The 26,343-nt window shown below is 42.6% G+C and overlaps 1 protein-coding gene across 1 annotated transcript in view; it reads left to right on the forward strand.

The window, feature by feature from the left end:
• HGF (hepatocyte growth factor) overlaps nt 1-26,343 on the forward strand; it is a 187,275-nt gene that overhangs the window by 52,906 nt on the left and 108,026 nt on the right. Inside the window, exon 6 of the mRNA XM_060246022.1 lies at nt 2,560-2,680. Coding sequence (XP_060102005.1) covers nt 2,560-2,680 — 121 coding nt within the window. The remainder of the gene's footprint in view (nt 1-2,559; nt 2,681-26,343) is intronic.

Here is a 26,343-nt window from a genome sequence, read left to right on the forward strand (position 1 = left end):
AAGGTGGCATCCTCGGGACCCCGAACCGGAACCTATTCTAGTGAAGGGTCAGAAACATCACGAAGTGAAGGAGATCCTGGACTCTAAACTACAAAGGGGGGTTTTGTTCTACCTGGTCCACTGGCGCTATTTCCCACCCAGCTGCGATGAGTGGGTGAAAGCCTCTGATCTCAATGCCCCCCAACTACTCAAGCAATTTTACCTGCTGCACCCAGACAAACCCCGAGCAAGAGCTTAGGGGGGGCAGTATGTCAGGCAATGCTTCATTGAAGTCAACTGTGCTTCTTAATAATGTTTAATCCATGCTTACTAACCCTAATGCTTAATAGAATGTTAGCCACTAATGATTGTGCCCTGCACGGAAAGGAGGGGTGGGAAGAAGGTTGCCAAAACTCCAAAGAGCAGCCTGGCCTTTGAAGTGTAAAATACCAGGCTGACCGCTCTGGCGCCTCCCGGGCGAGAGCAAGGACACCAACAGAAGGGAGGATGTAACTATGCCTGGGGAAAAGATAACCGGCGTGTGAAAGTAACAAGTGCAGGGACGAATGTAGATTTATTATGAGAAGTAGTTGAAGCCCTAGTCTTTGATGTATGTTCATAAATACCAATGATTCCAGTTACTCGTTATCAGTTTCAATGAATCTATGCAGAGAGCAACATTGTTGTAATCAATAAATGAAACTTAGTTTTGAACAAAGCCGAGTCTGATCATTTTGGATACTTCAATGAACCTTTTGCTGTCCCTGAGTTCAGGGGTCTTCCCTGGGAGCTTAAAGGAGGCAATGGTATGACTGATCTTAAAGAAACCATCACTGGATCCTATGGATCTGGGCAACTACTGCCCAATATGGATCCTTTTGTTCCTGGATAAGGTTGTTGAGAGAGCAATGGTGGAACAGTTCCAAGGTCCTAGAGGATGCATCAATACTGAACCCATTCCAATCCGGTTTCCACCCTGGCCATGAGATGGAGATGGCATTGATTGCCCTCAAAGATGATCTTTGTAGACATCTGGATCAAGGCAGGTCAGTACTGTTGTTGTTACTCAACCTATCAGCATTTGACATGGTTTACTATGATCTGTTGACCCACCACCTTGCCAACATGGGGATTTGGGGGACAGCCTTGAAGTGGCTTAACTCCTTTCTCCAAGGTCAGAGACAGTGGGTCGCACTAGGGGAGAGAGTTTTGCCATGACACTCACTAATGTGTGGTGTCCCGCACAGGGCTGTTCTGTTCCCCAGTGTTGTTCAACGTCTACATGTGATCCCTCACCCAGCTGGTGTGGAATTTCGGACTGGGTTTTCACCAGTACATTGATGATACCCAGCTGTATCTGTTAATGAATGGTACTGCCATAAAAACATCTGGCAAGATCATTGAAGCAGAGCATGCTATATCTAAATCCGTCAAAGACAGAGGTCCTGTGACAGGGGAGGTGAATCTTGGGATCAGGTATCCAACTTCTGACTCTGGACTATGTTCCATTAACACCAGTTCTGATAACCAGTGAGGAGTCTGGGTGTGACTCTGGATGCTTCCCTTTCAGTAGAGGCCCAGGACACAAATGTGACCAGGCTGGCATTTCTCTACTTATGCTAAGTCCAATCCTCTTCCTATCTCACCCTGACCTTGCCATAGTGATCCATGCAATGGTCACCTCCAACTTAGATTACTGTAACTCTATGTTGGGCTATCCTTGATGCTGACCTGTAAATTTCAACTGGTCCAGAATGAAGCCATGCAGGTCCTTACAGGGACCCCTATTAGAGCACATATCCACTTGGTCTGTGTGACCACCTCTCCTGGCAGACCTCCAAAGAGTATTACGCTCCTAAAATAACAACACCCTGATGATTCTGGAACCAAGGAGTATTTGCCTGGCTTCAACCAGAGCAAGAGTCTTCTCAGCTGTGGTGTCAGCTTAGTGGAATACACTTCCAGTTAAGATCCAGGCCATGCAGTACAGGGCCCATAAAATGGAAATATACTGCCAAGGGAAATCCTATCTATACAGACTTTCTTACATCTCCCACCCCCTCTGTTTTCCTGAAGCAACAGTATAGTATTGTATGTGCCTTCTTATGAATTGTAAATGTTGGAATTGTTTTTAACTGATACATTTTAATCTCTTGTTCTGTTATTATGTGTTAGAACCCACTCTGAGTTCCACATTAGTGGGGATGGTGGGATATAAATTGAAGAAATAAATACCCCTCCCCTCCCTGATAGATATCTTCAAGCCAGTCTGCCAGGAATGCTCCAGCTTTGGATTTCCTGTTGTGAGTGAAGGGTTGGACTGGGCTGTTCCATCTCTAGGAGTAGTCTTAACCTTATTTTGACCTCTCTTTGAAATCCTTTGGATTTTCTGCCAAGAAGGATCCTTTGATGTTATTTCAAATTTTACTAAGGGTAAAACTGAGTCGATGTGAACCTAACATCCCAGGACACCATGTGAACCTAACAAAAACTGCAAGAATTGCATACATTATATCTGCAACTGTAGTCTGAAATGTGCTGCATTCTACCATACCAATGAACACTGTTCTGAATTTTTAGTGGAATGCATGACGTGCAATGGGGAAAGCTACCGAGGCCCCATGGACCACACAGAGACTGGCAAGGAATGTCAGCGTTGGGATCTTCAGAAACCACATAGGCACTCCCATCGTCCAGAGAGGTAACAGTAAACGTTATCTTACTTTGTAACAATAAAGGGTTGGATCCAATGGATGTGTGAGTGCAGGGTTTCTGGGGTAGTGGATCTTTCCCCAACTTCTCCCCCCCCCCCCCGCCGCACAGCTGCCCTGTGTGAACCTGGGAAAACACTGTTGTGGGGCCTGTGCAGACAAAAAGCCACCAGGAAGCTGTGAGAAGGGAGAATTGGACAAAATTGCCACCACCATGGTCTTGCCTCAGCATTCTCCAGCATGTTGTTTCTGTTTACAGACAGTGCTGGCTCTAGGGCACATGGCATCCCAGGCAGGCTCCCTGCCCAGCACCCCCCTGCCTCTCCCCAGCGCCCTCCCTCCCTACACAGCATCGCAAGGCAGTGCTGCTCTCCATTGCTGCCCCCCTATCAAAGCATGCTGTGACAAGGCTCGGCCTTGCCGGCTTTGACACAGCTGGCCTCTGATCCTTCTTTGAACAAAGCGTTGGAGGAGGCTTCTCCCCCCTCCTTCCTGGAACCAAAAGTGAGGGGGAATGAAGACTCCTCCAGCGCTCTGTTCAAAGAAGGATCAGATGCCGGCCGCATCAAAGCCGGTAGGGCCGAGCCCGTTGCGATGTGCTCCTCTGATCGTGCTGGGTGGGGGGCGAGCAGAGCTCGGTGCGTGGCACTGTGGAAGGGAAGGGAGGGGGTGGGTGGTGGTGGCAGTGGCCCGGGGGGGTGGCAGGGAGATGCTGGCAAACTAGGCATTTGTCATGAGCACTGGAGAGGAGCCCAATTCAGTACCCCCATGCCCTAGGCAACCATTTAGTTTGCCTAGTGGGTGAGCCAGCCCTGTTTACAGAATGTGGGAGGGGAAGGGCAGTTCCATCCAAATCCTCACTACAGCCAGTTTTCCATGCCTAGTAGCTTTTTAGAAAATGACTATCTTGCAACTGGCAGTGGTGCCTTGTGGGAGGGATGGTGCCTTGTGGGAGGGTGGCATCACAGAGGGCTACTGTGGTAAAAGAAGTTTCTGTAAATCTGTCACCACAAACACTTTCTACTTGTGTAACCATAGTATCCCACCCTGAAAATACAGCATCTGACAAGGTATTTTATCATTTGCCAGTCTTCCAGCTCAGGATCTACTGCTCTGATGGATTTTGTGCCTGTGAATCCAGTTATGAAGGCTCATAAATAGCTTTAGCACATTGACTTGGGATCTCTCTCTTGATCTCTCTCTCTCTCTGCATGTATAAGATTTTCTTGTGTCCTAAAAATTTGTGTAATGTTTGTAAAAGGTGCTCCACTGATACCTTTTTTAAATGCCAGTTGAGTGTACTCATCTTTGATTGGGTCAGTGGGAGTGCTTATGTAATCTGTGAGTCAAAGCTGAAATCAAAGCAGATGGTTGCCTGCCATTATGTGACGACTTAAAACCCAACAAAACTGTTATGGGATGTATCTTCATTAATGTTAGTAAATTTTAGGCAAGAATAGTAGTAGATTTGTGAGAGATCTGAGCATGTTAGATAGATTGTCTTCCTCAAACTTCATAATAATTGAATACTAGAAATTATGCCATTTTGTCTTTGTTTCTTCAAAAAGCATGGAATTAAAAATAAGAGGTAATTTTATTGGTCCATTAAGTTTTAATGTGAGATATCTAGGTTATAATGGGACATAGCCAGCAACTCTCATTATGAATAACTTGGAAAATGGTAAACATCAAAAGCTCTCAAATAATTTAAGAATATTTAGGAATGTAGCCATTTTGTTGTTGTTAAACAATCCACTTCTGTTTTTATTGCGGTCCTCTGTCTACAAAAACTATAATAGGTTCCATGCTACAATCTTAGGTGTTTTTTCAAAGGAAATCTGTATATTCATGTAAATGGGTAACTGAAGTTTACTATAGAGTTGTAAATCTTAGAGTACCCCATGTTGTCACTTCTGATTTTTACCACTTGTGTTCAAGCTCCATCTTATTGCTCCTGGAGGCTGCTGGATGTGGCCTGGCAACCCTACCTGAAGGCAGCATCGATATTGTCTGGACATAATTTTCCTGGTACCCTAGCTGGGGAAATATCTCTAGAGGTGTTAAAAAGGTGCAGGAGGCCATGTTATTTGTTAGGACTTTTAATGGGGTATAGACTGCAGACTCTGGGGGAGTGGTAGGGTTGCCAGGTCTTCAAGTCATAGTGGAAGTAAAATTTTTAAAGCTGCCAGCATTTCACACAGAGTTTCCAGTGATTCCCATAGTGACATAACTTCACTTCCATCCCCCCCACCCCCTGAACTGAGGTCATGAAAAACACTCTCTTATGTTCTTATAATTCACTGCCACAGGAGGTGGTAGCAGCTACAGGCATAGCCAGCTTCAGGAGGGGGTTAGATAAAAATATGGAGCAGAGGTCCATCGGTGGCTATTAGCCACAGTGTGTGTATATATATATATATATATATATATATATAAAATTTTGGCCACTGTGTGACTCAGAGTGTTGGACTGGATGGGCCATTGGCCTGATCCAACATGGCTTCTCTTATGTTCTTACTAGGCTAGGGATGCCAGGTCTGACTCAGGAAATATCTGAGGACTTTGGGGGTGGAGCCAGGAGCGAGGCTGTGACAAGCATGGTGGAACTCCGAAGGGAGTTCTGACTATCACATTTAAAGGGACTGCATGCCTTTTAAATGCCCTTCATAGGACATAATGGAGGAAGGGGACACCTTATTTTGAGGCTCATAAAACTGGATCCCCTGGTCCAATCTTTTTGAATCTTGGAGGGTATTCTGAGGAGAGGCACCAGATACTATGCTGAAAATTTAGTGCCTCTTCCTAAAAAAACCTCCTCCAAAGCCCCAGATACCCACAGATTGATTCTCCATTATACCCTATGGAGATAATCTCCATAGTATATAACAGAGTTCCCAACGAACTTTCAAACTGCCCCTCCATAGTATATAACAGTTCCCAGCGAACATTCAAACTGTCCTCATGAAACAGAGGGAAGGCCTCCAAACCAGGGGATCCCCAGCCCCCAACTGGGGATTGGCAACCCTACACTAGGCTGATACGCCCCCCCCCCCCATGTTCCAGCCCCTAGGTTCCTGAAGGTTAGTAGGTACAGCCTGGCAGCCCTAGGGAGAGGGGTTTATTTGGGGTTTTTTTGTAATGTTTTAAATTTGGATTTGTAAGCTACTTTGAACCACAAAGAAAAGTAGGATATAATTATAATATAAAACCCCAAAGGTACTGGTCACCACTCATCACATCAGACCTGGGAAACCTGCCTTCATATCTTATTGGCCTTTTCTGCTGGTGGGGTGGGACAATGTCCCAGGAGCTGTTGCCCTCCTGCAGCCTCCCCCGGTCTCCATAATCCCCCAGGAGCCCCTGCCACTGCTAGGGCCCTCCTGTGGCCTACCTTGGCCTCTGCGATGCCCCAGAAGCTGCTGCCGCTGGGGCCCTCCCACAGCCTTTTGGAGTGTTGTGGAGGCTGTGGGAGGGCCCCAGCAGTGGCAGTGGCTCCCAGGGCATTGTGTTGGCCTTAAGATGCCACGGTAGTGACCCAATGGTGGCAGTGGCCTCCAGGTAAACAAGGGTGGGGGAGTGAATGGCAAGGGGTGGGGTGGGTGGGAGGGCAGCAAGGGTGCGGGGATAATGCCAAGTGTGGTGGGTGGGAGGACAGGAAAGTTGAGTGGAGTGCTTGCCAAGGGGGGGAAACCAACAAGGTTGGAGGGGTTGAATGCCAAGGGCTGGGGGGTGGGAAGATAGCAAGACTGGGGGTGGGTGACAGAATGCCAAAGCCTTGGAGGGGAGTGAGAAGACAGCAAGGGGGGGTGTGAATGCCATGGGTTGGGGGTGGGTGGGAAGATAGCAAGTTGGGGGGGGGTGACAATGCCAAAGCCTTGGAGGGGAGCAGGAAGACAGCAAGGGTGGGCGGGTTGAATGTCAATGTTTGGGGGGGTTAGAAGACGGCAAGGATGGGGAGGATTAAATGCTAAGGGTTGAGGGGAAGACAGCAAGCGGGGAATGCCAAGGGTTGGGGGTGGGTGGGAAGACAGCAAATGTGGGGTGGGTGGGAATGAAAATAAATTCCCCCCATTCCTTTCCCTTTGACTTGATGAGGGGAATTTTGTTGAGGGTTGGGGGCACCTGGTACTTGCCCAGAGCCTCTTTCTAAAGCCCATTGTATTTATTTGCACAACAGCGCTTATTCTTCGTTAATAAATAAGTTAACAGGGCCATTGCAAGAACAGGGTGCAATATGTATATATTTAGTTGGCACCTATTGGATAGTACTTCAAGTAACTTCAGTAATTAGTAGAAATTGCAAGATAACTGGTATTTGTGTAACTGTTGGACCTGTGAGCACTTTGGAAATTTTGAGTAAGGGTAGTGGTGAAAAAGTCTGCCGTGAAAACGCTGTGAAAACAACGTCACCCCAGAGTCAGAAACTACTGGTGCTCACACAGGGGACTACCTTGACGTTAGTGGTGGGCAGCACCACAATGATTGCCAGTGGGATGAAACCCGTCATCATTTTTTTGGGTAGCAGGGGTAGGGGGTGTATTTTTGAATTGGGGAAATGGTGCTTGACTTCAGTTGCTAAAGGGGGGGGGGAGTTACTCATAAGAAAGTCTGTATCTATAGCCAAACCTGAGGGAAAATGTCAACACCAACTATAATACAGTGGGTTCTATTCATTGAAGAGGCAAAGTAGTAGTGAACATCAGCTCTTTATTAGGTACAGCATTAGATAGGCTGCACTTCAAGACTGAGGAACTGGGCCAATGGAGCCAACTATATACAACTCAGGGTTCCCACGCAAGCATGTTATTGGTTTAAACAATTTTATTGATAACATATGGTAACAATATCTAATTATATTATTACTATCTCTAACCCATATGATATCTTCCAATCCCCCCTCCCTCCGTTACTAGACTCCTGCCAAGGTTATATACTTAAGTTCAGTTATAAAGGTACCCTTAACCAATCAAAGTTCAGTATCTGTCTTTTCTCAAATTCATATTAAAAAATTGTCCAATGTCTTTTTACATTCCACTCTTTCTCTATGTATCCTCTAAATTTCTTCCACTCCTTTTTAAACACATCCAAATCATAATCTCTTAAAGTTTCCTGTTAATTTGTCCATTTCACTCCACGATAAAACTTTCACAATCCAATCCCATTTCTCTGGTATTTTTTCTTGCTTCCACAACTGCGCATACAATGTCCTAGCAGCTGAGAGCAAATACCAAATTAGAGTCCTGTCTTCTTTTGGAAATTTTTCCATTTGTAATCCCAGCAGAAAAGTCTCTGCAACTTTCTTAAAATCGTATCCCAAAATTTTAGAAATTTCTTCTTGTATCATCTGCCAAAACTTTTTCGCTTTTTCACAAGTCCACCACATATGAAAGAAAGAACCTTCATGATTTTTACATTTCCAACATCTATCCGACATCTTTTTACTCATCTTTGCCAGTTTTTTCGGAGTCATATACCACCTATACATCATCTTAAAACAGTTCTCTTTAATATTCTGACATGTTGATATTTTCATCGAGTTCTTCCAAAGATACTCCCAAGTATCCATTTGTATTTCTCTGTTCACATTAATTGCCCATTTAATCATTTGAGATTTTACTACTTCTTCTTCTGTAGACCATTTCAATAGTAATTTATATACTTTCTATATTAATTTTTCGTTATCTCCAAGCAGAAACCTTTCCAATTCCGTTTGCTCAGGTCTAATTCCATCAGATTTAATATCATTTTCCATCAAGCTTTTTATTTGTTGCATTTGAAACCAGTCATACTTATTATTTAACTCTTCTGCAGATTTTAATTCAACTTTATCACCTTGAATCTTTAGCAGTTGATTATATGACATCGCTCTTTCTTCATCAGATTCAGCTGTTATTTTTATTACTTCTGCTGGCACTATTCAAAGCGGCTTTCTCTCGTCACCATATTTCTTATATTTTATCCAAATGTTTAGTAAGCTATTTCTAATATAGTGGTGAGAAAAAAGCCCATCCATCTTATTTTCCCCATAGTACATATAAGCATGCCAGCCGAATTTATTCCCATGAGCTTCTAGCCATAACAGTTTTTTATTTAACAGCATTATCCAATCCTTTATCCATGTCAAGCAAATTGCATCGTGATACAATCTTAAGTCTGGAAGCTGAAAACCTCCCCTCTCCTTAGCATCTGTTAAAATTTTCATCTTAATCCTTGGTTTCTTCCTGGCCCATACAAAATCAGAAATCTTCCTTTGCCATTTATTGAATTGTTTGCTATCTTTCACAATCAGAATAGTTTGGAACAAATACATTATTCTTGGCAAAATATTTATCTTAATTGCAGCAATCCTGCCCAACAAGGACAAGTTAAGTCTGTTCCATTTCATCATGTCTTTGTTCATCTTACACCATAACTTTTCATAGTTATTTTTAAACAGATCAATATTCTTCATAGTTATTTCTAGACCCAAGTATTTGACTTTAGAAGTAACTTCACATCCCGTCAAAGTCTGCAATTCTTTCTGTCTACTTAGTTGCATATTTTTACATAAAAATTTCAACTTCTCTTTATTTATGTATAGTCCTGCCAATTCTCCATATTCTTTTATCAGCTATCAACAAAGGTATCACTTGAATCGGATTCTCAGTTATAAACACAATATCATCTGCAAATGCTTTATACTTATAAGAAAATCCTCTAATTTTTAATCCTTCTGTTTCTTTGTCATCTTATACTTGTCTTAACAAAATTTCAAGAGTCATTATAAACAGCAATGGTGAAAGCGGATATCCTTGTCTTGTACCTTTGCTCACCTTCATTTCTTTCATAAGGTCTGCATTTATACACAGTTTAGCATACTGATCCGTATATATTGCTTTCGTCATTCTTATAAAATGTTCCCCCAAGTTTATTTTTTCCATTACTGCAAACATGAAGTCCCAGTTCAGATTATCAAAGGCTTCCGGTCTGAGTTTTCAACAGAGCTGCAGCCCTCTGAATAAGGGGGGAATTTAATCCTTTGTTCAGGGTAGTAAAGAACCTTTTTGGGGTTCTCTGCCCACAACTCTCAGTCAGAGATTTGACAAAGATGACGCCAGAATTCTTGGAGCCGTTGATCTCAGCTTAAAATTGACAACGAAGGTTTTCTTTTTTAGGCTTTGTAGAGCCGGCAAGGAAGGGAAGCGTATTTCAGCATCTACAAAGGATTAAGAGCCATTAAATTGGCTTAAGCATGTTTGGATCTCATTCTCTTTTGGAACTGTTATGCATTTAAAAGAACAAGAAGACCGAAGGTGAAAGAACATAGCCGCTTAGGTACTTTGATCTTTATCTCCACTCCGGGACATTTCTAAGCTAATCTAAATAACAGTAGAAGCTGAAAAAAAGCTTGAGCAGGGACGAAATAAGAGGGAGAGAGGAGGCTGTTTAATTTGGACTCTGTTAACGTAAAAGCTTTAATAAAATTTGGAAAAGAAGGAAATGGTTATGAATACATGCGGTCAGTGACATAGGCTTCTGTGTTTTCATTCTGTACTTGCAATCAACATAACAAGCATTCAAAGACTGCGATATTTGGAGAACGAGAGCTGAGTATCATGACCCAGAAAGTGAAAGTTGATAGCCAATGTAACAAGGATTACAAAGACCGCGATAACTGGTGAACGTGAACCAGGAAGGAGAGAAGACCAAGGCCAAGAAGGAGGTCCTTGCTAGGAATTTTTAACCATAGAGAAAATACGATCATCATTTTGAAAGAGGGAAAATTGCCAAATTTGTTAAAAATCAATATCTCAGCCCAGAAAGGTTGGAGAAAAACGAAATTAGTCTTATTTTAAACAGCAAGTTCTAAGCTATCGGATTTGGTGCTGAATTTAGATTTTGAGACCTTTTGAGTTTTTTGGGGGGTTGTTATGTCAGAAGGAAGATTAACTCGTGCAAGGTCTCACTCTTTGGATAAAATGCAAAGCCAATTTGATACCATGGAAGCCAGGATTATGAAGGGTGTGGAGAAAATGATAACAGCTTTTAAAAAAGATCTTAAAAAATATATTGGAGATCTTAAAAAAGAAGTTGAAGATTTTAAAGATGAACTAGGTATGGTTAAAAACAGAGTCAAGGATGTTGAAGAGAAAGTGGATACACATGCTTCCACATTGCTAAAACTCCAAGAGAAGGTTACAATCCATGATTGCAGATTAATGGAAACCCAAGTGCGTCTGAGAGGACTACCGGAAGGAGAGGAGACGGATTTAATGGACTATATGGTGAAAATCATTGCTGACTATTTAGAGGAAGATCCTGAAAAATTTAGACATATGTTGGACAGTGTCTATAGAGTTAATTCATCATATGCAAAAGACAAAGGCCTACCAAGAGACATAGTTATAAGACTAAGGTCCAAGGATATGGCAGGGAAAATTCTAAATAAAGGTTTTCAAAAAGCCCTGACAATAGAAGGGAGAGAGTCAAAATAATGAAAGAGCTGCCAAGACAAGTGATAAACGACAGGAAGAAATATAAGAGATTAACAGAGAAGCTGCGTGCAGAGGGTACGAGATACAGATGGATACTACCCGAGGGTGTGGGCTTTGAACAATGTGGAAGAAGGGTTACAATAAGGAATGAGCAAGAGATGTATAGGTTTTTTTAAGATAATAAAGACTCTGCATCATAATGGAGTACAAGTTATTATCTTGGAATATAAATGAACTAAATTCACCACAAAAACGAAAAGCAACATTTCATTGGATTAAAAAGCAAAAATGTAATATAATTTGTTTACAGGAAGTTCATATACAACAAAAGGATTATGATTTTTTGTGGAATAAACAATTGGGATTGGAATTTTTCTCATTGGTGGATCAAAAGAAAAGGGGTGTGGTCTTTTATATTAAAGAACAATTAGAACCAAAATTGATATTCAAAGATAAAGATGGAAGATCTATAGCAGTGGAAGTGATGATGGATGCAAAAAAAAAACGTTGTTACTAGGATTATATGCACCCAATGGAGCGAAAGATATATTTTTTAAAGGCATTAATCGCCAGTTGGACGAAATGTCATATGACCAGATCCTGATATGGGTGATTTTAATGGAACAATACAAAATAATATAGATAGATCGAGCCAAAAGAGGAATGATAAAGAAGGAAGATTGCCAAAATCATTTTTTGAGCTGGTTAAACAAGAAAGTTTGGAAGATATTTGGAGAAAATTTAACCCTGAAGTAAGAGACTATACCTTCTTTTCAGCAAGACATAACTCTTTTTCCAGAATAGATATGTTATGGGGCTCCAAAAGTTTGGGCCTCATAACTAAAAAAGTGGAGTTTGGGCCTCATAACTACCAAAGGTTTGTGCAGATCATAACCCAATATGTTGGATTGCAAAATTGCAAAAGAAAACAAGAAGATGGAGAATTAATGAGGATCTGCTACAAGATAAAGATACTGTGACCTTTCTAGAAAAGGAAACTGCAGCATTCTTTCAAATAAATGAGACTGATGATATAGAATTCCAGACAGTTTGGGACACTTATAAAGCAGTTATGAGAGGACTACTAATTACACTGAATAATAAAGATAAGAGGGCCAAAGAAGAGCAGTTGCTAGACCTACAAAATGAAATAAAGAAAAAAAGGGGAATTAAAAAAAAGGCCAGGAAAAAAGAAATTAATAAAGGAAATCACAATACTACAATCCCAAGTAAGACATTTGTTGAATAAAGAACTAGAATGGAATTTAAAAAGTTTGCAACAGAAATTGTTTAAGCGTGAATAAACCCGGGAAGTACTTAGCCTGGCAATTGAAGAAAAAGAAAAAAAATAAAATTATCAACAAAATTATGGCAAATGAAAAAGAGATCGTTGATCAAGAAGCAATTAAAAGAGAATTTTTTAAATATTATGCAAATCTATTTAAAGGTGTGAAAATCAGAAAAGAAAAAATGGAAGAGTATCTACGAAATATCAAGAGAGCACCCCTAACTGAGTATATGAAAAAGATTTTAAATGACCCAATAGAAAAAATTGAAATTGAAGCAGCAGTAAAGGTAATGAAAGTAGGCAAGGCTCCCGGACCAGATGGATATACAACTAAATTTTATAAAACTCTTAAAGACGAGATAGTACCAAAATTGCAAAAATTGTTGAATACGATAAGAGAAAAAGGGAAAATTCCAAATACCTGGAAAGAAGCTGTAATTTCGTTGATCCCCAAAGAAGATAGAGATGTCAAAAATGTAAAGAACTATAGACCAATTTCACTATTAAACAATGACTATAAGATTTTCACAAGAATCCTGGCAGAACGACTTAAGCAATACTTGATTAACTTTATAAAGGAAGATCAAGCTGGATTTCTCCCTAAAAGATAATGTAAGAGCTGTTGTAAATATTGTAGAATATTATGAGAAACACCCAGAAAAAGAGGCGGTTTTATTTTTTGTAGCCGCGCAAGCATGTTATTGAGTCATTCAAACCAGCAGGAGGCTCATGATTGGTGCAGGGCAGCAGGGATTTGGATCCTGCTGCCCGTTGTTCCCGAGTCCCAAGCTCCATTCTTATGGCTCCAATGAGTCAGGCCGGAAAACCCTATACAGTCTTCACTTTGGTTCGCATACACAACACCAACAAACTGGAGACAGTCACACTCCCCAACCCCTTCTCCCCCAACTCCAAACACCATGTGCAGGCAGAATGAAACACTTTGCTGCTCATCAAGATGCCATAGGAAGGGAATGCCAAACTGGTTCTCTCTCTTACTGTGTTGTGAATGCAAAGTCAGATTGTGACCCCGTCCACCGCCCCAATGCAATGCAATTAAGTAAACATCCTGGAGGTGGCAAGGGACTCATCTGCACCCTTGACTGAACAAGATCACACTGTGTGACCTGTGCCTACTTTTGCCCCCAGCAGCGCGGGTCAGCCCTGCCAGAAGCCGAGTGAGCATTTTGCTGTCAGCATCTAAGGCCCCGGAGCCCCACTGAATGCCCCAGGCCCCAGGTTGGTCTCCCTCCCTGCATTTCAATCTCCCTGCAGAACAAGCAGAAGCTCAGAGGGCAGTGGTGGCAATGACACAAGCAGCGTAAAAGGGACCCAGTGTGATGCACAAAAAGCACAGGGGAGAAGTGGTTGGTGAGGAAGAAAAGGGGGGAAAGAAGCGCAGAAGGAGGGAGAAGAAATGGAAGAGAAAGTGAAAGTGGAGAGCAGGAGGGAGGTGAAGAGCCACAGCAGGAACCAAGTCTCTGCCCAGGCTAGACAGAGATGAGAGGAAAGGTGCCCCAGCCAGAGCTGGTCCTGGACACAAGAAGGTGGGGGAAGAAACACTGCTATTGACCCCAAATAAGCATCTGCCAGCACGAGCAGCAGCAGGAGACACCACCAGGGGGCCATGACTAACCCAGTTAAGCAAAGCATCTCCAGCCCATGCATCTCACCCCCTGAAGCTCAGCAGGCCAGCAGCAGCACCTGAGATCACTGGGTCATGTGGGGGGCATCCAATTCATCACCCTCAAAAGGTCTGCACCCTAGGCAACCACCTATTTTGCCTAGTGGTCATGCTGGCCCTACATGCAAGTTATACAAACAAAAACTGAGACTGACTGCAGAACCCTGTTAATGAAGGTGTTACAAATAAAGGAACTAATTATAGTTCAAGCCTTATGACTAGAGTTAGAGCAGGGGTGTCAAATTCATTTAGGCTTGCCAGCCCCGAGGTCCCAGTGGGGGGGGGGCAGTTTCGCAGGCGCCTTCCTACTGCCAGCCAGCTAGCTGACAGGGGGAAGCCCTGCCCCAACATGTGCCTTTACATCTGTTCAGGCTTAAAAGAAGCCTGCAGTCTTTCTCTGTTTTGGACTGAGTATGTGCCTTTAAATCTGAGCAAGAGAAAAGCTGAATGGGTAGGGTGAGTAAGCAGAGTTATGTGGGCCTTCCCGGTGACTAGCTTGTGACAAAGGAAGAGAAGTGATCAGAGTCTTTCCACTTGTTTGGAGGAAAATTCCACCTCTTAGACTGCTCTGCTTTAATTTTCCTGTTAGTCTGAAGAAGTTGGTTGAAATACAACAGATGATTACATTCAGCAATTTCCATGAGTAAATTGCCACTAAAAGCGTGTGTGTGCCAACTGTGTCTATTTTGGATATTTTGTAAGAGAATGTGTGTGTGTGTGTTCACTTTCATTTAGTGGAAGTGCAGCTCTGGGGGACCAGGAAATGAAGACTGTATTCAGGGGGACTACACTGCTGTATTTTTATTTATTCATTTTAGGGAATGGGAAAGTCTCCTGCCTCCACACCCCAAAGTCCCCAGATATTTTCTGAGTTGGACGTGGCAGCCCTAAACACATTATTATGAGGGCTAGATCGTCTCCCACTCGGTATCAGCTCTGCAGCGTATGACGTCCTGCTTTGCAGAGGCTGCCAAGCTATTCGGCCTAGAAGTTAGTCTGAAGAAGACAGAAGTTCTCCACCAGCCTGCACCCCAGGAAGATTATCACCCTCCCTGCATCACTGTGGGTGAATCAGTTCTGAAGACAGTCCAGCAGTTCAGCTACCTGGGGTGCATCATCTCCTCAGATGCCAAGATCGACAAGGAGATTGACAACAGGCTGGCAAAGGCAAACCGTGCATTTGGCCGACTGCACAAAAGAGTGTGGAGCAACAAGCATCTGAAAAAAGGCACAAAGATCAATGTTTACAAAGCGGTTGTGATGACAACCCTCATCTATGGCTCCGAATCGTGGGTTTTATACCGTCATCACCTGCGACTCCTTGAGCGCTTTCATCAGCGCTGCCTTCGCACCATCCTCAACATCCACTGGAGTGACTTTGTGACCAACACTGAAGTCCTCAAGCGGGCAGAGGTTACCAGCATCGAGGCACTGCTGTTGAAGACGCAGCTGCGCTGGGCAGGGCATATTTCTAGGATGGAAAACCACCGCCTTCCCAAGATTGCCCTGTATGGCAAACTCTCCACCGGCCATCGAAATAGAGGGGCACCAAAGAAGAGGTACAAGGACTCCTTGAAGAAATCCCTTAGCACCTGTCACATCAACCATCACCAGTGGTCTGACCTAGCCTCAGATCGCAAAGCATGGAGGCACACCATCCACCAGGCTGTCTCTTCCTTTGAGAACGCACGCATAGCTGGTCTTGAGGACAAAAGGAGATTGAGGAAGAATCGCACTGCTACAGCACCAACCCTAAATCAGACTTTTCCCTGCAGCCGCTCTGGCCGGACCTGCCTGTCCCACATTGGTCTTGTCAGCCACCAGCGAGCCTGCAGCAAACGTGGACTATTGCACCCTTCTTAAATCTTCGTTCGCGAAGCCAAGCCGAGAGAGAGAGAGATCTGACATACATGGGGCTTTATCAGGCCATGTATGTCATAATATGTAATGCCAGGTAGCGGAGATATAAACTTTATAAAGGAAACAGACAAACACAAAGCTTTTTTTACTTAAAATTCAGACATGCTTAAAATGGTAAGAAACACTGCTACTTTTTTATTTAACAGTCCTTGATATTTGACACCTCCCAAACCTTCTCCTCCCTGCCCTTAAAACATGCCTGCCTAAAATGGAAAAGTGGGAGAATAGTAGGATTTGGCAAATTGTTTTTAAATAAAACATAAAGGTCGTTTTCGCACTCACCTCCAGCCGGCGCGACCCCCCTCTTCACCGCGCAGGATCTGCGCGGATTTCGCACTAAATGCCGCGGAGCAGCCTTTTGCGCCGGAAACTCCCATCGCAAAAGCCGCTCAAACGTAAATCGCCAAAAAGCAGTTTGGCGTTTGAGTGGCTTTTGCGCCGGGAGTTTCCAGCGCAAAAGGCTGCTCCGTGGCATTTAGTGCGAAATCCGCGCAGATCCTGCGCGGTGAAGAGGGGGGTCGCGCCGGCTGGAGGTGAGTGCGAAAATGACCAAAGAAAAAGCACAAGGATCACAGCAGAAACTAAAAAATATAAACTAAAAAATATAAAATGCTCTGAGCCTAGGAAAACAAATGACTGAGCATTGCCAGCTTCTCCCCCCCCCCCCCCCCGGTCTACTCAGAATGTCAGTGGCTCTCCAGAATTGAAGAGATTGAAGGTCCATTGGAGATAATGGGAGTCAAGAATGCATGGGATCCATTGAAATATATTGCAGCACAAAAAAAGTTGCAAAGGAAACGTGGAATGGATTTTCCGTTAAGGTTTCTTGGCCCAGATAGGCTACTCTGGGAGTGGAAAATCCATTCAACATTTTCTTTGCAACTGTTTTTGTGCTGCAGTGTATTTCAGTGGAGCCCAGAGGAGCTTCTTGCTGAAGCAGAAGCCTGTAAAGAAGATGAGCTGGAAAGTTTGGCAGCTCTGCCCTCTGCTCCTTGTGCTCAACAGTACCTCAAGCTTGAGTTCAGAAGGGTGAGGACAGGCAATGAGGAGGCGATCTTTCAGCAAAGAGAGAAGGAACGGGAGAAGAGAGTGGGAAAAGAGAGCTGCAGGACCATTCTGGTCCATGGGCCTGAGTTAGAGCTCCAGTATAATCAAAAAGATTTATTTTGATTTTGGGAGAGTGAAAATATTTGTGCTGGAACAGAATAGTGTTCCAAAGAGAAGTCTGTAGAAAAAGAGAATGGGAGATTATCACTTCCCATAAAATCACCAATTTATTAATGCTTAAAGTAAGAAATATATTCAAGTAGAGCCAGAATATAATCTATTACATTGGCTCCTCTGGGGCTCACATCAGTAAAATCACCACCTCTATGCCGCTTAAAATAACAGTTCAATGGAATAACCTCCAGCCAGAATACAACTGCTAAATACTCTGGAGTACTGTAAGCCACTGTGCCACTGCTTTTATTGTGGTACTGTTGTTGTGTTGTTCAGTCGCACAGTTGAGTCCAACTCTTTGCGACCGCATGGACAAAGTCACGCCAGGCCCTCCTATCTTTCACCATCCTCCGAAGTCTGCTCAAATTCGTGTTTGTTACATCAGTAACGCTGTCCAGCCATCTCATATTTTGCAGTCCCCTTCTTCTTTTGCCTTCTGTCTTTTGCCTTCTTTTGCCTTCTGTCAAACAGATTTAAGGACAGTTTCTATCCAAGTGCAGGGTTATGAATGATTATTTGTTTTAGATGTATTTAAATGGTTTAAATGGTTTTAATGGTTTAAATGGTTTTAGATGTATTTAAATAGTTTATGAATATGTGTGTTTGATGTGTTGGTATGTTTGTGGAAGAGCACCTCATTTCGTTGCTCTCTTTTTGTTGAGAACAATGACAATAAATTTATCTATCTATCTATCTATCTATCTATCTATCTATCTATCTATCTATCTATCTATCTATCTATCTGTCTGTCTGTCTGTCTGTCTGTCTGTCTGTCTGTCTGTCTGTCTGTCTGTCTGTCTGTCTGTCTGTCTGTCTGTCTGTCTGTCTGTCTGTCTGTCTTTTCCAGCATCAGGATCTTCTCCAGTGAGTGCTCCCTTCTCATTTGGTGGCCAAAGCATTTGAGCTTCAGCTTCAGCATCTGACCTTCCAGAGAACAATCTGGGTTGATTTCCCTTAGGACCGACTGATTGGATCTTCTTGCAGTCCAAGGGACTCTCAAGATTCTTCTCCAGCACTACAGCTCAAAAACATCTATTCTTCTGTGCTCAGCCTTTCTTATGGTCCAGCTCTCACAGCCATACGTTACTATTGGGAATACCATAGCTTTGACTATATGGACTTTTGTTGGCAGGGTGATGTCTCTACTTTTTATTATACTACCCAGGTTTGCCATAGCTGTCCTCCCAAGGAGTAAACGTCTTTTAATTTCATGGATATAGTCACCATCTGCAATGATCTTGGATTCCAGAAATGTGAATTCTGTCACTACTTCCATGTCTTCCCCTCCTATTTGCCATGGTGTGATGGGGCTGGATGCCATGATCTTAGTTTTTTTGATGTTGAGTTTCAAGCCTACTTTTGTGCTCTCCTCTTTCACCCTCAACAAGAGGTTCTTTAGGTCCTTCTCACTTTCTGCCATTAGAGTGGTGTCATCTGCATATCTGAGGTTGTTGATGTTTTTCCCGGCAATCTTAATTCTCGCTTGTGCTTCATCCAGGCCAGCATTCCGCATGATGTCCTCTGCATATAAATTAAATAAGCAGGTTGACAATATACATCCTTGTCGAACTCCTTTTCCTATTCTAAACCAATCAGTTGTTCCATATCCCGTTCTGACAGTTGCTTCTTGACCCTTATAAAGGTTTCTCAGGAGACATGTGAGGTGGTCTGGTACTCCCATCTCTTTAAGGACTTGCCACAGTTTGTTGTGATCCACACAATCAAAGGCGTAGTCAATGAAACAGAAATAGATGTTTTTCTGATATTCCCTTGCTTTCTCCATAATCCAGCGAATGTTGGCAATTTGATCTCTAGTTCCTTGACCTCTTCGAAACCCAACTTGAACTTCTGGTTGTTCCTGATCTACATACTGCTGAAGCTTAGCTTGTAGGATCTTTAACATGACCTTGCTGGCATGTGAAATGAGTGCAAAGGTGCGATAGTTTGAACATTCTTTGGCATTACCCTTCTTTGGGATTGGAATATAAACTGACCTTTTCCAATCTTTTGGCCACTGTCGCGTTTTCCAAATTTGTTGATATAATATATGTATCACTTTAACAGCATCATTGTTTAGGACTTTGAATAGCTCAACTGGGATACCGTCATCTCTGCTCGCTTTGTTGTTAGTAATGTTTTCTAAGGCCCATTTGACTTCACACTCCAGGATGTCTGGCTCGAGGTCAGTGATTTCATTGTCATGGTTGTCAAGGACATTGAGATCCTTCTTGTATAATTCTTCTGTGTATTCTTGCCACCTCTTCCTGGTCTCTTCTGCTTCTATTAGGTCCCTACCATTTTTGTGCTTTATCATGGCCATCTTTGCACGAAACGTTCCCTTGATTTCTCCAGTTTTCTTGAAGAGATCTCTTGTCCTTCCCATTCTATTTCCTCTATTGCTTTGCATTGTTCCTTCAGGAAGGCCTCCTTATCTCTCCTTGCTGTTCTCTGAAAATCTGCATTCAGTTGGGTGTAAGTATGTGAGAGGGAGGAGAGACATGGGCTGTGTCTACACCACCAGCTCAGGGCAGCAGAAAGCCAACCTGGAAGTGAGCCGGCCAGAAAAGGAGTACCTGGGAGTGTGCAGATGGCACACAGCCTGCCCCCGGAACAGGGACAGGCCACAGATCCCCTGGAGGAGTGTCCAGAGTGTTCATGTGCCCATCTGCTGCTCCTCAGGTGCTCCCTGGGCTCTTCTCAGCTGTCCAGATGGCCGGGGTGGTGCCTTGGAGCCATCTCAGATATTAGCCTCAGAGCCACTTCTAACATGGTACCTTTCTGAGGTGGCTCCCATCCAAACCAGGACTGGGTGAGTATGGAATAGGGATGGCAGACAGATACACATCTTTGGATGCAATTTTTAGATCCACTCACCTGCTGTCCCCGGGGCAGCTTAAACCAGCCATTTGTTTCCTTAACCATAGATCGCTGCAACATGATTGTAATCAATCTGCACATATACAGCAGAACATCTTGTTCATATACCATGAACAGCAAAAGGCTAATATAATCACACACATGAAGTTGTCTTATACTGAGTCAGACCCTTGGTCCATTAAAGTCAGTATTGTCTTCTCAGACTGGCAATGGCTTTCCAGCGTTTCAAGTTGAGGACTTTCTTATCATCCTCTACTTGATCTTTTTAACTAGAGACATTGGTGGTTGAAGCTGGGAGCTTGAGTGTACTGAGCAGATGTTCTACCACTTAGCCATAGCCCGTCCTTGGCTCCCCTGCGAGTCAGTTTGGTGTAGTGGTTAATAGTGGTGGACTCTAATCTGGAGAATCAGCTTTGATTGCTGGGTGACCTTGGGTCAGTAGCAGTTTTCTCAGAGCTGCTCTTTCAAGAGAAGTTCTTCCAGAACTATTTGCCTCAGCTAACTTACAAGGTGTCTGTTGTAAGGAAAGGAAGGGAAGGAAATTGTAAGCTGCTTTGAGACTCTGAGTGAAGGGTGAGGTATAAATTCAAACCTTCCTCATAGAATCATAGAGTTGGAAGGGACCTCCAAGGTCATCTAGTCCAACCCCCTGCACAATGCAGGAAACTCACAAACACCTCCCCCTAAATTTACAGGACCTTCATTGCTGTCAGATGGCCATCTAGCCTCTGCAGCTTAAAATGTGGTGCCCAAAACTGAACACAATACTCCAGGTGAGGTCTTACCAGAGTAGAGTAAAGCAATACCATCACTTCACGTGATCTGGACACTATACTTCTGTTGATACAGCCCAGAATTGCATTTGCCTTTTTAGCCACCACATCACAATGTTTACTCATGTTCAGCGTATGGTCCACTAAGACCCCTAGATCCTTTTCGCACATACTACTGCTAAGACAAATCTCCCCCATCCGATAACCATTCATTGGATTTTCCCTACCTAAATGCAAAACTTTACATTTATCCCTGTTAAAATTCATTTTATTGATTTTAGCCCAGTTTTCCAGCCTGTCAAGGTCATCCTGTATCCTGTTACTGCCATCTACTTTATTTGCAACCCCTCCCAATTTAGTATCATCTGCAAATTTAATAAGCTTTCCCTCTATTCCTTCATCCAAATCATTTATAAATCATTTATAAAGATGTTGAACAAAACAGGTCCCAGGACAGATCCTTGAGGCACTCCACTTGTCACTCCACTCCAAGGGGATGAAGAACCATTCAAAAGCACTCTCTGGGTGTGATCTGTCAGCCGATTACTGATCCACCTAATGGTAACAGGATCCAAACCATGTTTTACCATCTTGTCAACAAGGATAGTATGTGGAACCATATCAAAAGCCTTACTGAAATCAAGATAAACGATGTCTACAGCATTCCCCTGATCCAGCAAGGTAGCCACTTTCTCAAAAAAAGAAATAAGGTTAGTCTGACATTACTTGAAGAATTACAGATCAATGAGAAACCCATGCTGGCTCTTAGTAATCACATCCATTCTTTCTAAATGTTCCAGGACTGACTGTTTGATGATTTATTCTAAAACTTTTCCAGGTATAGACGTCAAGTTGACGGGTCGGTAGTTACCCGGATCCTCTTTTTTCCCTTTCTTGAAGATGGGGACAACATTCGCCTGCCTTCAGTCTTCCAGCACCTCTCCTGTTCTCCAAGAATTCTCAAAAATAATAGCCAGAGGCTCAGAAATTACATCTGCAAGCTCTTTTAGAACCCTTGGATGCAGTTCACCTGGCTCTGAAGACCTGCAAGTTAACATTACCTAGTGTATGCACCACTCTCTGCAAAGCTTTAGTGTTCTTACCCCACATGGATCAGCAAGAAAGGATAATAATCTGTGGGCTTGATAAGTCTTCTAATCCTTTCTGTCACATCCTGGATGCATGCACCTGGCAGACAGCATCCTCCTCCTCATTCTTTGATCTTCTATAAAAATGCATTAGTGAACTACATAAGATACTTTTTCTCCATGACCTTTAAGAACAAAACTACCACATCTATTGAATCAGGCACCAGGGGAGCTGCACTAGCTGACTGCACCTTCTTAAGCTGGGCTAGTCTTGGTACCCCCACAAAAATGCTACAACTTGTGGTATCATCAGTGCTTGGTGTAAGGCAGGCTGACTGAGGAGTGCCCACTGCATCCTGAGCTGGCATTGCGGGATAATGTTGGAAATATTCAGTTGAATAGCAGAATCACGGTGCAGGGTGTGTGACATTGATCTGTAATTCTTCATTGCTAATGTTTCAGGATCTCTCAGCAATTCATCTACAAAATTACATTTCCAAGATGTGGAAATGAAAAACACATGCTCTAACTTCTAATAAAATAATTTGTGTGGACTACAGAATATTTACTTTGAAATGTTTTTATTTGTGGCCCAGGGCTTTTAATAGGCAGCCTGACCTCAATTAGCACAACAAAAAATACAAGCTAGTGACCAATTTACTAAAAAATATATAGAAACCAGTCCAAATGTCCAAAACATGTACATTCAAGTCCCAAAGTAGGACAAGCCAATAATTTGGCTGTGTGATAACACATTTTTGTATAAATTATGTTATTTGACATTCTTTGTATGGAATATTTTGTATGTTGTATCTGCTGTGGATATAGTTTGTGGTGCTTGTGTCTTTTAACATGTTGCATTAGAAATATGTTACTTTACCTTTAAGAGGTTTGTGTAATGGCAGCTGTAAATGAGATGTTTGCCTTTTTAAACATGTTAGTTGCACAATTAGGGTGCCTTATACTGAGCTGTAGCCAATGTGAAATTGCTGTTGGAGACGCTCTGCATCCCCCTTTTTTCAAAATTGTGTAGTGAATCTATATAATTAAATCAATATATAAGTATGATATTTTTTCACTGGAAGAGGGTTGGTGGTGTCTGAATGTCCTTCTGATATTTTTGTATAATATTTTCTTTTGTTAGTGGTCCCAGATCTGAGGAAAACTGGAAAGAAACAAGTACTTAATCAATTGGCTTATCTTGGAGACGCTCTGCGTCCCCCTTTTTTAAAAATTATGTAAAGAATCTGTATAATTGAATCAATATTGGTCTCAGGTCTGATGAAGACTGGAAAGAAACAAGTACTTAATTGATTGCCTTGTCCTACTTTGGGACTTGAATGTACATGTTTTGGACATTTGGACTGGTTTCTATATATTTCTTAGTAAATTGGGCACTAGCTTGTATTTTTTGTTGTGTTATCCATTATAGTGACCTTTTGGATTGTATTCTATTCCATTTTGGAGAGTTATTGCACAATATGATACACTTTTTGCTTATACTGATGCTCAGAAAGAGCAAATACTGGCTGATATGCCAAAATGTTGGAGATGCTATAAGAGAGTTCACCACAGATTAGGGGCAGTTTTTTTAAAGCCCAGAAGAAAATAAGTAGATTGCAACTACATGCTCTTTTCCTTTCTGAGTACTGTAGAAATAATAGAATTCCAAGAGGCCTCAGGGTGCACAAACCTCCAGCTTTGTTTGCAGAAGACGCAGATTTCAGGATTAAATGGGCTGCTATTTTGAATAAGTGTTCTACAGATCTGATGCTCGCTCTCTCTCTCTCTCGGCTTGCCTTCGCGAACGAAGATTTAAGAAGGGTGCAGTAGTCACGTCTGCTGCAGGCTCGCTGGTGGCTGACAAGACCAATGCGGGACAGGCAGATCCGGCCACAGTGGCTGCAGGGAAAAGTCTGATTTGGGGTTGGTGCTGTAGCAGTGCGATTCTTCCTCAATCTCCTTTTGTCCTCAAGACCAGCTATGCGTGCGTTCTCAAAGGAAGAGACAGCCTGGTGGATGGTGTGCCTCCATGCTTTGCGATCTGAGGCTAGGTCAGACCACTGGTGATGGTTGATGCGACAGGTGCCAAGGGATTTCTTCAAGGAGTCCTTGTACCTCTTCTTTGGTGCCCGTCTATTTCGATGGCCGGTGGAAAGTTTGCCATACAGAGCAATCTTGGGAAGGCGGTGGTTTTCCATACTAGAAATATGCCCTGCCCAGCGCAGCTGCATCTTCAACAGCAGTGCCTCGATGCTTGTAACCTCAGTGTTGGTCACAAAATCACTCCAGTGGATGCTGAGGATGGTGCGAAGGCAGCGCTGATGAAAGCGCTCAAGGAGTCGCAGGTGATGACGGTATAAAACCCACGATTCGGAGCCGTAGATGAGGGTTGTCATCACAACCGCTTTGTAAACATTGATCTTTGTGCCTTTTTTCAGATGCTTGTTGCTCCACACTCTTTTGTGCAGTCGGCCAAGTGCACGGTTTGCCTTTGCCAGCCTGTTGTCAATCTCCTTGTCGATCTTGGCATCTGAGGAGATGATGCTATTACTCATTGAAAAATCCAAAACTGAGACTGTGGTAATTAAAGCTGATGTGGAAAAGATGGAAGTATCCCTGAAAGAGACATGCTTTACTCAGATTTTTGATAAGAAATTAAGGAATTTAGGAGTAGTTTATATGATTTTGAGGTTAAGGGTAAGAAGTTCAACAGGGATCTTAATGACTACATAGACGGGAGCATTTATAATTGGACTGTAGACCGTCTTAAGAAATCAAAAGTTAATGAGAAACATATATCATGGGCACGCCCAATGAGGGTGTGCTCTGATGTGGACTCCTCTGATATTGATTCTGGATCCACATCAGGGGAGGATAAAGCCCCAGTAAAACCAAAGAGAATTCTTAGGAGCTACAATAGGAAGGATGGGGACAGGAGAACTGGTGATGATTTTTTAGGACAGAGCCAGGACCAAAAGAACTGCAAGAAGACTTAGTTGTAAATCTGTCTAACCGGCTACTGACAGTTGAGGAGCATAGGGTGCTCAATAGAGGGCTGGGTTTTGTGCCTGTACCTGATTACAACAGTTTTCAGACAAGAATTGATCTTTTTAAATTAATCCGAATGATCAAGCTTAAAAAAATTGGCAATGATGAGGGCAACAGGGAAATGTTCTGCCCCAAATCTACATTTAATCCCTCTATTCAGGATCCAACAATTGTAATTTTTGAGCGTTTAGTTTTGAGAGATGTTAAAAGGCTGGAAAGGAATTTAGAGCGACCTTGGAATAATCTGCCTCGAGAGGAGGCTTTAGCTCTTAAAGGGCTGGTACAGGATGATTCTATCATAGTGAAGCCTGCTGATAAGGGCGGGGCCATTGTGGTTTTGAACAGTGATGACTATCATCAAGAAATTGAAAAGCAATTAGCTGTTACCACACATTTTAAGTGCTTGATGAGTGATCCAACAAGGAATATTCAGAGATTGATTAAAATTGTCCTGAATGAAGTTGAAATGATGGGCATAATCTCCAACAAGTTACATAAATATTTATACAATGAATTTCCCAGGACTCCTTGACTTTACATCTTGACATAAACAGATACTCCCACCACCAGGGAGACCAATTTTATCAGGCAGAAACTCGGTGTTAGAACCCTTAGCAAAGTATTTAGATTATTTTTTACAACCCCTTGTCCTTAGAATTAAATCTTTTACTAAAGACACAACTCAGTTTATTAACAACATTGAAGAGTTATTGGTTCCAGAAGAGGCTGTCTTGATCACAGCAGATGTAAAATCACTCTATACAATTATACCATATGAAGACGCAAGGCTGGTGGTTGTAGAAACTTTGGAGTTGAGGGAAATTAAAGAGCCCCCTACATAATTCCTTATGGAACTGCTAAACATAATTCTGGATAAGAATTATTTCCAGTATAGAGATTCTTTTTATTTGCAAGTGTCTGGGGTTGCTATGGGGTCAAGTTGTGCCCCTAGCATAGCAAATCTCTTCATGAACAAACTAGAGATGAAAAAAATTTTCAATGAAAATTGCAATCCTTTTTTGAAAGAAATAATTTTTACACCAGATTTATAGATGATTGCTTCTTTGTGATAAGCCACAGAAAATCTGTGTCAGAGCTCATGAACTGGATGAACACAATGCATAACAAGGTGGAATTTACTTACCAGGAAAGCACTAATGATGTACCTTTTTTAGATACGGTTGTATACAAAACAACTGAGAATGAGTTGGGAACTAAAACCTACAGAAAGCTGACAGATAGGAATACTTTTTTTACAGTATTCATCATTCCATCCA

The sequence above is a fragment of the Heteronotia binoei genome, chromosome 8 (genome assembly GCF_032191835.1).
Source record: "Heteronotia binoei isolate CCM8104 ecotype False Entrance Well chromosome 8, APGP_CSIRO_Hbin_v1, whole genome shotgun sequence".
In the NCBI taxonomy this organism is placed as follows: Eukaryota; Metazoa; Chordata; class Lepidosauria; order Squamata; family Gekkonidae; genus Heteronotia; species Heteronotia binoei.